Source organism: Lacerta agilis, chromosome 17 (assembly GCF_009819535.1).
Source record: "Lacerta agilis isolate rLacAgi1 chromosome 17, rLacAgi1.pri, whole genome shotgun sequence".
In the NCBI taxonomy this organism is placed as follows: Eukaryota; Metazoa; Chordata; class Lepidosauria; order Squamata; family Lacertidae; genus Lacerta; species Lacerta agilis.
This window is the reverse complement of record NC_046328.1, coordinates 31,280,215-31,292,875: the sequence shown is the minus strand read 5'-3', so window position 1 is coordinate 31,292,875 and position 12,661 is coordinate 31,280,215. Positions and strand designations below refer to the sequence as shown.

General features: G+C 50.2%; 1 protein-coding gene across 1 annotated transcript; it reads right to left on the bottom strand.

Annotated features, from left to right (window-relative positions):
* Positions 1 to 4,756: 4,756 nt before the first annotated feature.
* On the bottom strand, positions 4,757 to 12,661 carry KRTCAP2 (keratinocyte associated protein 2). Its single transcript, XM_033136255.1, has 5 exons — positions 12,539 to 12,661; positions 10,401 to 10,555; positions 6,308 to 6,371; positions 6,048 to 6,114; positions 4,757 to 4,911 (listed from the first exon to the last, which is right to left on the bottom strand). Exons 1-5 carry the CDS (start codon positions 12,540 to 12,542, stop codon positions 4,788 to 4,790), a joined length of 414 nt encoding a protein of 137 aa, XP_032992146.1. The 5' UTR covers positions 12,543 to 12,661; the 3' UTR covers positions 4,757 to 4,787.

The following is a 12,661-nucleotide window of genomic DNA, read 5'->3' as shown; positions in this document are numbered from 1 at the left end:
CCTGGCTGGATTTTGCCCTTGAATTCCTCATTCGTGTCTCTTGCTCATGGTGTCTCGGGCAGTCCGAGTGTGTGGACACAAGCCTCATGAACAACAGCAAAATCTTGCACCCGTTGCTCTGCGCACTCTTGCCTCTGGCCCCAACCACCCCTGGCATGCGGCCCTCAGAGGATCTCCCAGGATAGAATGCGGCCCTCCGGCTGCGAACACGGCCCCTGCTGTCCTGAATTATCATTATATTTCGGAAAATCTGCCCGCCTACTGTCTGATCTCCCCCCCCCCTTTTTTGCACCCGTGTCCCAAATCGCACAGGGTGGGTGGGAAGGAGAACCTCTCAGAGCTTCTTTCTGAGAAAAGCCCCCCCCCCCCCCGAGCTGAGGGGAAACTGGATCAGTTTTCAGCTCTGGCAGAAAGTAAGGTGGACAGGAGCAGACAGGCAATTGTGGAGAGGTTTGAGTTACAAAACAAACAGGAGCGCTGAGCGATTTCGCTCTGGAATGCGGCTGAATAGGGAAGGGGGCTCAGCCCCCCCTGCGCTTGTTGCTAAACCCTTTGCCTCCCCCCCCCACTCGAAAAATCTCAGGCTGGCAACTGTTTTCTTTCCCTGCGGCCTGGGGGACAGAGGTCAAAGGTGGAAGGAGGCCTTGGTGTTCGAAAGGAGGGGTTGACATTTGAACCTACCTGGGGCAGGTTTGTGGTGGGATTTTTACAGAGGGGGAGAGGCAAGGTGGTCTTCATCCTGGCCCGAATTGCTCCCCCAGGCTGAAATTCAAGAAGTGGGGCAGGGAGCTTATGGAAGGAGAGCTGTCTGACATCTGCAAGGAAGTTTGTCGGAGAGAGGGAAGGGGCGCCCATCCAAAAGTATATGAGAGAAGGGATAGGGCAGAAATTAGGCACGGTTTGCGCTTCCAGGCGAACCTGCTTTCTTTTCACTTTATGTAGAGTTGGAAGGGACACCCAAGGGCCATCTAGTCCGACCCCTTGCAATGCAGGAATCTCAGCTAAAGCATCCATGACAGATGGCCTCCCTCTTTCCGAAAGGATGCAGGGGCCAAAACGCAGCCTTCTTTCGAAATGCACCCTTCTCCAAATTTCGCAGCGCGGGTCTCGGGCCAAACGGTAGTTGCCAAAAACGTGCACCTTGTGGATAAAGATTGCATGACCATATAGAACATACTAAATGCATTCTGTTAGGGAGAATCCATGGCCGAAATCCGTACGTCAAGTCAAAACGAAACGTGTGAGGGAAAATCCACATTACACTCTGACACATTTTCACGAGGAAATGCGGAGAGCTGAATTTAAGGTTGGAAAAAGGAGAGATGGCGAGAGCGGTGATTTAGCTGCAATTCCTGTATTGCAGGGGGTCGGTCTGGATGACCCCTGGGGTCCCTTCCCTGGTGGATCTGTCCAGCCCTGTGTCAGGACAGGAGTAAGTCCCATTGGCTTCAATGGGGTTTACTCCAAAGTCAGTGTGTGTGCGACTGCAGTCCTAGGAATCAGAAGTAACCCTCCTTGTTTTTCAGAGGAGCTTATTCCCAGGTAAGTGTGTACAGGAGAGTTTGGGTTCAACTTTGAGACCAGGGTTCCGTCCTCCACTCAGCCAGGGAGCTTACCATGAGCCAGTCCCTGTTTCCCAGACTAACATTCCTCAAAGGATGGCTGTGGGGATAAAATTGGGTGGGGGGGAGAGAGACCACAACAGAGTCTGTGGCACCTTAAAAATCAATTTATTCCTTCATGGCTTTATTGTATCTCTGCCACAACCTTTCTCCCTTCACTCCACCTACAAAAGGAAAATAATTACCGTATTGTATCCTACCTTACTGGGCTGTTGTAAAACGCGTCTAAAGTGTGTAATTGTTTGTAACGCAGGTGGCGCTGTGGGTTAAACCACAGAGCCTAGGGCTTGCTGATCAGAAGGTCGGCGGTTTGAATCCCTGTGACAGGGTGAGCTCCCATTGCTCGGTCCCAGCTCCTGCCAACCTAGCAGTTCGAAAGCACGTCAAAGTGCAAGTAGATAAATAGGTACCGCTCCGGTGGGAAGGTAAATGGCATTTCCATGTGCTGCTCTGGTTCGCCAGAAGCGGCTTTGTCATGCTGGCCACATGACCCGGAAGCTGTACGTCGGCTCCCTCGGCCAGTAAAGCGAGATGAGCGCCGCAACCCCAGAGTCGTCCCCGACTGGTCCTAATGGTCAGCGGTCCCATTACCTTTTATCCTACCTTACTGGGCTGTTTTAAAATTCTTCTGAAGTATGTTATTGTTTGTTGTTATTACAAACTAATGAATAGTAGGCTTGTTGCACACATGCCTCTGCCCTTTTTGCTTGTGGAGCTTCATCCTGAGAGACAACAAGGCTCGCTCTTATCACTTTTATTTTTGTACAACTGCAGCTTTTTAAAACCAGAGGCTTGCACCTTGCCTTCCTCAATCCAAATACTTTGAAAAAAAAAGTGACTCGGATCTCTGCCAGTCCTGTAGTGCCCCCTGGCGGAGGCCACCGCACACTGCAATGGCAGTGAGAGAGTGAGAGACCCAAGGCTGGGGAAATCATAGAATCATAGAGTTGGAAGGGGTACCCAACGGTCATCTAGTCCAACCCCCCCTGCAATGCACATTATTGGCACATTAGTAATGGGCACGTGACTGGTGTATTATCTTGCGCAACTGGCAGTGGAGCCATAGGACTGGTGGTGTTGGGCGGGGGGGGGGGGGGAACGGGACTGCCCAGTTGGCATGGATACCCAACGGCTGTCTTGGTGGCAGCTCCGCTTACAAAAAGCCCTTACTGGCGAAGTGCGTCTGCCTCCATTGTTCACAGCCAGGAGGAATTTAAATGGCATTATTGTTCACTCAGGCGACTGACAGCAGAAACACAATGTTGCTTGAAATGTTGATATTATTTGCCGCACAAGTATGTGATTGCGTCCACCTTGCACGCAGAGAGTCTCAGGTTCGATCCAGGTAAGGCTGGGAGCAAACCCTACTTGAAACTCTGGAGATAAAAAAGTCATTTTCCACGAGGCACAGTGTTAAAAACTATGGAACTGGCTCCCACAGCAGGCAGTGACGGCCAACAACCTTTAAAAGACACTTAGACAAATTAATGGAGTGATACTGAAAGTTACTAGCCAGAACACCAGTTGAGACCTTACCTGTCTCGCTAGAGTGGTGCATGCTCTAGTTATCTCCCGCTTGGACTACTGCAATGCGCTCTACGTGGGGCTACATTTGAAGGTGACTCGGAAACTAAAACTAATCCAGAATGCGGCAGCTAGACTGGTGACTGGGACTGGCCACTGAGACCATAGAACACCAGTCCTGAAAGACCTACATTGGCTCACAGTATGTTTCTGAGCACAATTCAAAGTGTTGGTGCTGACCTTTAAAGCCCTAAATGGCATTGGCCCAGTATACCTGAAGGAGCGTCTCCACTCCCATCGTTCAGCCCGGACACTGAGGTCCAGCTCCGAGGGCCTTCTTATGATTCTCTCTCTTTGAGAACCAGGCAGAGGGCCTACTCAGCAGTGGCACCCACCCTGTGGAACGCCCTCCCATCAGATGTCAAGGAGATGAGTAACCATATAATCTTTAGAAGACATCTGAAGGCAGCCCGGTATAGGGAAGCCTTTTAATGTGTACTGTTTTATTGTTTTTATAGATGTTGGAAGCTGCCCAGTGGCTGGGGCAACCCAGTCATATGGGTGGGATACAAATAATAAAATTATTATTATTATTATTATTATTATTATTATTATTATTATTATTATTATTATTATTATCCCTATTCCCCCATGTGCTTCCCTTTTGCTCTCTTTCCCAAGTTGTGTCGTTTTCCTCAAGTAGGGTGTGGGGGACCTCTGGCCCACCTGATGTTGCAACTCCCATCAGTCCTAGCAAATATGGCCAATAGCAGGGGCTGATGGGAGTTGTGGTTCAACGATGTTCTTGGACTCCAACTCCCATCAGCCCCCAGCCAGCATGGCCGATGGTTCAGGGCTGATTAGTTGTAGTCCTGCAACACCTAGAGCAGGCTTCCTCAAACTCAGCCCTCCAGATGTTTTGAGACTACAATTCCCATCATCCCTGACCACTGGTCCTGCTAGCTAAGGATGATGGGAGTTGTAGGGCACAAACATCTGGAGGGCCGTGTTTGAGGAAGCCTGATCCAGAGGATTGATGGTCCCCCATCTCTGTCCTAGACACATGTCCCAACCAGTCAGGGATCACATACCAAATGCACTTACAGGTTTGACGCAAGGGTGCAGTCCTTTGCCCTCGAGATATTGTTGAACTCCCATCAGCCCCAGGCAGCATGGCCGAGATGGCCAGGCATGATGGGGGTTGTCGACTCAGCAACATCTGGAGGGGCAAAGCTTCCCCACACCTGTTCTGGAGTGCAATCACATTGAAGAGGAGAAGAGTTTGGATTTGATATCCTGCTTTATCACTACCCACAGGAGTCTCAAAGCGGCTAACATTCTCCTTTCCCTCCCTCCCCCACAACAAACACTCTGTGAGGTGAGTGAGGCTGAGAGACTTCAGAGAAGTGTGACTAGCCCAACGTCACCCAGCAGCTGCATGTGGAGGAGCGGAGACGCGAACCCGGTTCACCAGATTTCAAGTCTACCACTCTTAACCACTACACCACACTACATCACACAGACTTCCTCCCTCATCCTTATCTGAAATAACAAGCTCAGAAGAGGACGGGGTCTTGTTTGTTTTTAAAAAAGGAAATGTTTTATTGGCTGTTCCGACTGTGCCTGGGATGGTCCTCTACTTCAATTCCTCTTCCTGCCTTTACTGACAGTCTTGGCAGCCACAGGCACCGAGTGTGTGGTCGACTGGTACAGCGTGGAGGAGATCTTGTTGATGTAGTACAGGGCGATCATCGAGAAGATGAAACTGGGAAGGAAAGCCAGAAGGGGTAAGCGTGTTGCGAGGAAGACACGATTGCAGGGAAGGGCTCAAGGCTTAGACCATCTGCTTTGCAAAGGAGTACCAGGGAGGGGGCGTGGCTTGTGAGGAAGGGGCGTGGCCCGCAGAGAGCACCCCAAAGGCCCTCCTCCCTTTCCATAGCTCGGCTCCCTAGTTCCGCGGTGGGGAATCTTTTCCCCCTCGAGGGCCACATTCTCTTCTGAGCAATTTCCCCCGGGACCACATGCAAAAGTGGGTGTGCCACAAATGCACATCTTTGCCATGGTGTGCTAGGCTAGCTTACACATAGACCGACTTGACCCCCGCACCCAGGTTTGCATCTCTGATGATCAGCCCCGACTGCAGTCAGAGGAGAGGCGATGTTGCTAAACCAGAGCTATGGGAAACTGCAGAGCTTGTTGGACTCCAACTCCCATCAGCCCCCAAGCATCACAGCCAACAGCCATTGAGGATGGCCATTGGGAGTCCAACCTTTGGAGGGAAGAGCTGCTTCCCGCCTGATCAGCCTTTAGCCCAGGGAGTGTAACAATGTCTTTGAACAGGCCATGGCTCAGTGGTAGAGCATCTGCTTTGCATGCAGAAGGTCCTGGGTTCAATCCCCGGCATCTCCAGGTAGGGCTGGGAACGCCCCCTGCCTGAAACCCCGGAGAGCAGCTGCCCGTCAGTGCAGTCAACACTGAGCTTGACAGGGAATTGGCTCACTCAAGGTCAGGCGGCTCCCTATTTAAACCTGCCCTTGATCCAGAACTTTGAGGACTAGAATCTTGCTTTCTTTTTAGTGGAGAGGACTCAGATCAGCAACAGAGCAGAAGGTCCCCCGGTTCAGTCCCTGGCAGCCCCTGCTTCAGCAGCTGCCAGTCAGTGTGGACAACGCTGAGCTACACCAGTGGTCTGATTCAGTATAAGACAGCTTCCGACATTCCTGTTTCAATTGGCCATGTTTTGGGGGCCTTCCTGCTTGCTTTTGCTAATTGTGGGGGCTTCTGCCCCTGAGCTGGCCCTGACAGCAGCTTCAGATGTGATGCAAGCTGGATTTCCTTAATCCAGATCTGTTACGACGTGTGTGTGTGTGTGTGTGTTGGGACACAATCCCCTGTTCTTACCAGGTGGTGACGCAGACCCGATGAATCAGCCCTGAAGCAAACAGTGCCAGCAGCAGGCAGGTAATAACTGTGGAGGAAAAGGAGGTGCATTTTGGCAAGGGGGGAAAAGCGACGAGAAATTATTTTTTTGTAAACAACCCCCGCCCTAACCCTCCCCATATCAGCCAACCACCGGCTGCTACATACAAGCCAGCCGATTTCTCAGCCCCCCCCCCACCTCTCTGAAAAGAAAATGATCACCCAATATCCGTTCAGCTTACTTTCAGGGAAGATCTTAGCTTGGAATCCTTTGCCGAAAATCAAATTTTCAAGGTTGTTGAAGGCCTGGGTTTCAAGTCAAGGAAAACATCTGCTGACATGTCAGGGAAGTGAGAAGCCTCCCCCCCCCCGGCAGAAGTTCAGGTACTCTCCCCTCTGTTGCTACATAAAGATTGTCACTCACAGCTTGGTCATTGGAAAGAAGAGAGATTGAGGTTGCAGGTCAGAAATGCGTAATGTTTTAAGTTCCCCAGAAAGCTTCTTCATGCTAAATGGACAAAATCTGGGGGGGGGGGTCTACCATCTTTACGTAGCCAAAATGGAACCATTCACCCAGAAGCGCAGGCTGGAGGGGGGGGGATGCTGTGAAACTCCCTGAGATCTGCGGACAAAGGGCGGTACAGTATACAAATTTAATAAATAACAATAATTCCCAGTTTGCTGGCGAGATTGCAGGTGCCACATAACATGCAAACATAACATGCATAACATACACTTGTAAAAATCGATCTTTGCGTGTTGGAAGTCCCTGCCTTTTGACACTAGGCAGGCTCCTTTGCTTTTCGGCACCCACGAAAAAGATTTTTGCTTAGGCAAGGCTATCTAGATATGTTGAAAGTCGTTTAGCGTTTTAAACTTTTTTTTGCTTATTGGTTTTAATTACTTTTCTGAACTTTACGCAAAGGACTCCTTGGAGAGCTGCTGCCAGTCAGTGTAGACAATACTGAACTAGATGGACCAATGGTCTTGACTGGGAATGTGGCAACTTCCTAAACTCCTAAGAAGCACAGTGAAGCAAAAAATAAAAAAAAATGCTGGACCTTTCTCCCAATAATGCTAGACTTCTGTTTAAAGGGGGTAGGGAAGTAGCAGGTATATGTCTCCGTTCATTAGAAAAACTAAACAGCGCCCCCGCACCCCTGAAAGTCAAATTAGCGCACTTTTATTTAGGACCAACTAATGAGTTAGTTGGTGGACACGGGTGGCGCTGTGGTCTAAAACACTGACCCTCTTGGGCTTGCCAATCAGGTCAGCAGTTCGAATACCCGCGACGGGGTGAGCTCCCGTTGCTCGGTCCCAGCTCCTGCCCACCTAGCAGTTCGAAAGCACGTCAAAGTGCAAGTAGATAAATAGGTACCGCTCCGGCGGGAAGGTAAACGGCATTTCCGTGCGCTGCCCTGGATCGCCAGAAGCGGCTTAGTCATGCTGGCCACATGACCCGGAAGCTGTATGCCGGCTCCCTCGGCCAGTAAAGTGAAATGAGCGCCGCAACCCCAGAGTCATTTGTGACTGGACCTAACGGTCAGGGGTCCTTTACCTTTTTAATGAGGTTAGTAAAAAACAAAGCCAACTCTCCCAACTTCTCCAGAATGCTGATTCAGGCGGGGTTAATGGTTTCGGGGGAATTGAAAGCATGTGGTTACACGTTTCTGACGTCATGTGATTCCCCCTATTTCCAAAGTTCAGGTGGTTAGTGACAACCTGTTTACGTAGCCAAAGTCACACCACCTACAAGGAAGAGGAAGGGATCAGCAGGCCTGAGGGAACTCTGAGGTCTGTGTGTGCTCAGCGACCACAGATGATTGGCTTACTGTTGTGTGGGGTGGGGGCGGAATGGAAAACTGGGTGGGAGGGGGAGCGCAATGGAGTATTACAGAGAAGGGCACGGCTGGCTGGCTCCCTAAACAGAAGCACCCTCTACTGCAACGTTTTGTTGCAGAACTTCCTGGCCCAAATGAGGTATTGTCCTAATGTTACTTGCAAGGAATCATTTCTATTTCTCCGATTGTAAAGGAATCTGTAAAATATATTGCTTGAAACAATGAACGCTGTAAATGAAAAATTAGTATTATTTATTATAATTAGGAAGTTTTTAATGCTTGATGTTTTAATATGTTTTTGTATCTGTTGGAAGCCGCCCAGAGTGGCTGGGGCAACCCAATCAGTTGGGCATGGTAGAAATAATAACATTTTTATTTTTATTACAGTGGAACCTTGGTTGTTGCAGGTAATCCGTTCCGGAAGATCATTCGAATTCCGAAACGTTCGACAACTTGAGGCGCAAAGGGAGAATGTCAATTTCAATGGTGAAAATAGAAAAAACACGCAGCGGAAGCTGTTTGACTTCTGAAGCGCGTTCGAAAACAGAAGCACTTACTTGTGGGTTTCCGGCGTTCGGGTTCTGAAATGTTTGTCAACGGAGACGTTTGAGAACCGAGGTTCCACTGTATTATTATTATTGTTACTATCATTATCAGGGCTTTTTTCCACTGAAATTCAGTTCTGGCACCTCTCAGGTGGGCACCATTGCCATTCTAAGAGGTGTTCATGCTGCATTCCAGCACCTCCTTTTCTAGAAAAATAGCACTTATTATTATTATTGAATATTATGTTAAAAAAGATTCTCAATGCTATTTGTAGAATATATAACCCACTTCTAAGAAATGTAACCCGAGTTCTGAAACAGCGTTCAAGCTGGGGGCGGGGTCAGTTAACGTATATTTAGTATTTTAATCAATATGTTATACAGTGGTTCCGCTCTTTCCTCCTGGGCCGTGTTCAGAAAGTGGTGGTGGGGGATGAGTGTTCAGACCCCTGGGCTCTCACTTGTGGGGTACCTCAGGGTTCTGCCCTCTCCCCCATGCTTTTTAATATCTATATGAAGCCGCTGGGAGAGATCATCAGGGGGTTTGGGTTGGGTGTTCATCAATATGCAGATGACACCCAGCTCTACCTATCTTTTAAATCAGAACCAGTGAAGGCGGTGAAGGTCGTGTGTGAGTGCCTGGAGGCTGTTGGAGGATGGATGGCGGCTAACAGATTGAGGTTGAATCCTGACAAGACAGAAGTACTGTTTTTGGGGGACAGGAGGCGGGCGGGTGTGGGGGACTCCCTGGTCCTGAATGGGGTAATTGTGCCCCTGAAGGACCAGGTGCGCAGCCTGGGAGTCATTCTGGACTCACAGCTGTCCATGGAAGCGCAGGTTAATTCTGTGTCCAGGGCGGCTGTCTACCAGCTCCATCTGGTACGCAGGCTGAGACCCTACCTGCCCGCAGACTGTCTTGCCAGAGTGGTGCATGCTCTGGTTATCTCCCGCTTGGACTACTGCAATGCGCTCTACGTGGGGCTACCTTTGAAGGTGACCCGGAAACTGCAATTAATCCAGAGTGCGGCAGCTAGACTGGTGACTGGGAATGGCCGCCGGGACCACATAACACCGGTCCTGAGAGATCTGCATTGGCTCCCAGTACGTTTCCGAGCACAATTCAAAGTGTTGGTGTTGACCTTTAAAGCCCTAAACGGCCTCGGTCCTGTATACCTGAAGGAGCGTCTCCACCCCCATCATTCAGCCCGGACACTGAGATCCAGCGCCGAGGGCCTTCAGTCGGTTCCCTCACTGCGAGAAGCAAAACTACAGGGAACCAGGCAGAGGGCCTTCTCGGTAGTGGCGCCCGCCCTGTGGAACGCCCTCCCATCAGAAGTCAAGGGAATAAACAATTACCTGACCTTCAGAAAATACCTAAAGGCAGCCCTGTTTAGGGAAGTTTTTAAACTGTGACTTTGTATTGTATTTTGGTATTTGTTGGAGGCCGCCCAGAGTGGCTGGGGAGACCCGGCCAGATGGGCGGGGTATAAATAAATTATTATTATTATTATTAATATTACTTCTGCAGCACCGTTTGAAGAAATAAAACATTTAGAAGAAAATGGCAGAAGCCTCTCCTAGCTCTACCTGGAGATGCCAGGGATTCAACCTGGAACCTTCTGCACAGTGAAGCAAGAGGCTGAACCACTTATAACACAGGGACGTAAGAAGCTGCAGTTCAGGACACTGGTCCCTCTCGCTCAGTAGTGCCTACTCTGACTGGCAGCAAAACACCCAGGTTTCAGACAAGAACGTTCTCGGCCCTACCTGGAAATGACAGGCATGGAGGCTGGGACCTCCTGCAAAGCAGACCCTCTGCCTACTGAGCTGCAGCCCACCTTCCTGCTGAATCAGTTGATGCCGATGGATGCCCCCCTTTGACCCCATCCCATTCTGACAGCCCCAGCCCGGATGAAAATGCCCAAGTGATGCTGCACGTAGGAGGATACTGTAAGGGAGAAGATGAAGAGAGCAGAGCCCAGCAGGCCCCCTTGGATGGTCAACCACTCGCTGGACGCTAGCTGGCGGCTGTACATCTGCATCCCGGTGAAGAGCAGGAGGCACAGGAGAGACGAAAGCACCAATGATGTACCCGTGCCGACAGCTGGAGAGAGAGAAAGAGACAAGGGTCACTCCTCTCTGCTGGCAGGAGGCTGGCAGGAGCACTACGATACGATACGATAATCTTTATTGTCATTGTCCCATACAGAACAATGAAATTGAAAAATCTACATCAGGCATGCAAAAACCGACAAGCCAACTATCCTGAAAAGGCCCATCCCGCCTATGCATAATTAACCTCATAAACTTTGTATGAGCTTTCGTGTGCATGCACACTTCTTCAGATATCTGAAGAAGTGTACATGCACACGAAAGCTCATACCAAGAACAAACTCAGTTGGTCTCTAAGGTGCTACTGGAAAGAATTTTCTATTTTGTTTCGACTATGGCAGACCAACACAGCTACCCACCTGTAACTCATAAACTTTAATACCCTACCTGATTAGCCCCCTCAAAACTCTGATGCCCCACAACTAAAAACAAACACTCCCTTAGAGACTGCCTTACACTGAGTTTAAGGCCAAAATCGCTTTTGGATACAAACTGTTTCTCAGGCGGCTAGTCCTGGGCTTTATAACCCTGTACCACCTTCCAGAAGGCAGAAGCTGAAAGAGATCATTTCCAGGGTCCTGCGCTATCTCTGCAGCTTTCTTATAGCACCTGGAGGCATAGATTTGATCCAAGGTGGGAAGAGTGCACCCAATTATTCTCTCTGCAGTCTTTACAACCCTGGACAGCATTGTTCTTTCCCTGATGTGCAACTCCCAAACCACACACACAGACCATAGGTTAATACACTCTCAACAGTACAATGGTAAAATGCCATCAACAGGTCCGTTGAGAGATTATTTTTTCCGGAGGATTCTCAGAAAATATAACCTCTGCTGTGCTCTCTTCACTAAGGACAAGTGCCATTAACACATGACCACGGCATTTTGAATCCCCTCCAAACTGATGCCAAAGTTTCATGCTGTTTTGTGCCGTGAACCCCATGCTTTGTGCCAACCCCCAAACCGAGTAACTGACACAGCAAACCGGGGTCACAATACCCAAAACCCAACATTGTCCGATCAACTCCAAACCGGTGCCAAAGTTTCATGCTGTTTTGTGCCATGAACCCTGTGTTTTCTGTCACCGCCCCCCCCTGCAAACTGAGTAGTTGATGCTGAAACTGAGCGCCAAAAGTATACCCCAAAACCGAACATTGTCTGATTGACTCCAAACTGGTGTCAAAGTTTTGTGTCACGAACCCTGCTTTTTCTGCCGCCCCTGAAACTGAGTAACTGACGCTCAAACTGGGTTTACAAGTTGACACCCAAAAATCACTCAAGGAAAGTGTCAAGCAGGGCCTGGTGAGGGTGTATGATACGGAGGAGCAGCAGCACGGCCTGAGGGCACGAGATAGGGGCCTGCGGGCCACATTTGGCTGCCAGGTCTGAGGTGCCCAGACCTTGGTCTACCTGTACCTGGACAGGTGCAGGGGACTGAAACTGGGTCCTTCTGCATGCAAAGCAAATGCTCCACTGCTGAGCTCCAGCCTCTCCTCAGCATAGGAAGCTGCCTTGCAACCCAGCCAGGCCTTTCATCTGCTGAGCTCAGTATTGTCCGCAATGACTCACAGTAGCTCTCTGGGGTTTGAGGAAGGAGAGGGTCTATTTGGTGATGGCGGGGATTGAACCTGGGACCCAGCAGATGCTCTGCCACTGAGCGACAGCACCTCCCCGACACAGGAAGGTGCCTTAGTATAGAGTCCATTTGGCTTAGTGTTGCCAACACAGGCTGGCAGCAGCTCTCCAGGGTTTCAGACAGGGGAGGCCTCTTCCCAGCCCTACCCAGGGATGCCACTGGGGACTGAACCTTCTGCATTCAAAGCACACGCTCTGCCACCATTGCCCATGCTCCTCACCCACAAGGTGCCCTGAGCACAGGCTGGCAGCAAGAACCTCGGTGCAGAAGGCAGTGCCCACCCCTCTCCAGGCCAGGAGCACGCATATCGCCCACCGCCCCAACCACCATGCCACATTACCCATAATGCACCGCGTCGAGCCCTCCGATGTGTCCGCTCCCGGTTTGAACCAAAGTTCCCTGGTTCTTTTTTCCCCTCGCGCATGCGCCGTTCTTGCGCCTGCTTCCCTCGGCGAGAGGGAGT

Coding starts and splice junctions, on each gene's coding strand:
- KRTCAP2 (XM_033136255.1), bottom strand. Junction 6,115..6,307: donor AGCTAAGATCTTCCCTGAAA/GTAAGCTGAACG, acceptor TTTCCTCCACAG/TTATTACCTGCCTGCTGCTG. Junction 4,912..6,047: donor CGGGTCTGCGTCACCACCTG/GTAAGAACAGGG, acceptor TTTCCTTCCCAG/TTTCATCTTCTCGATGATCG.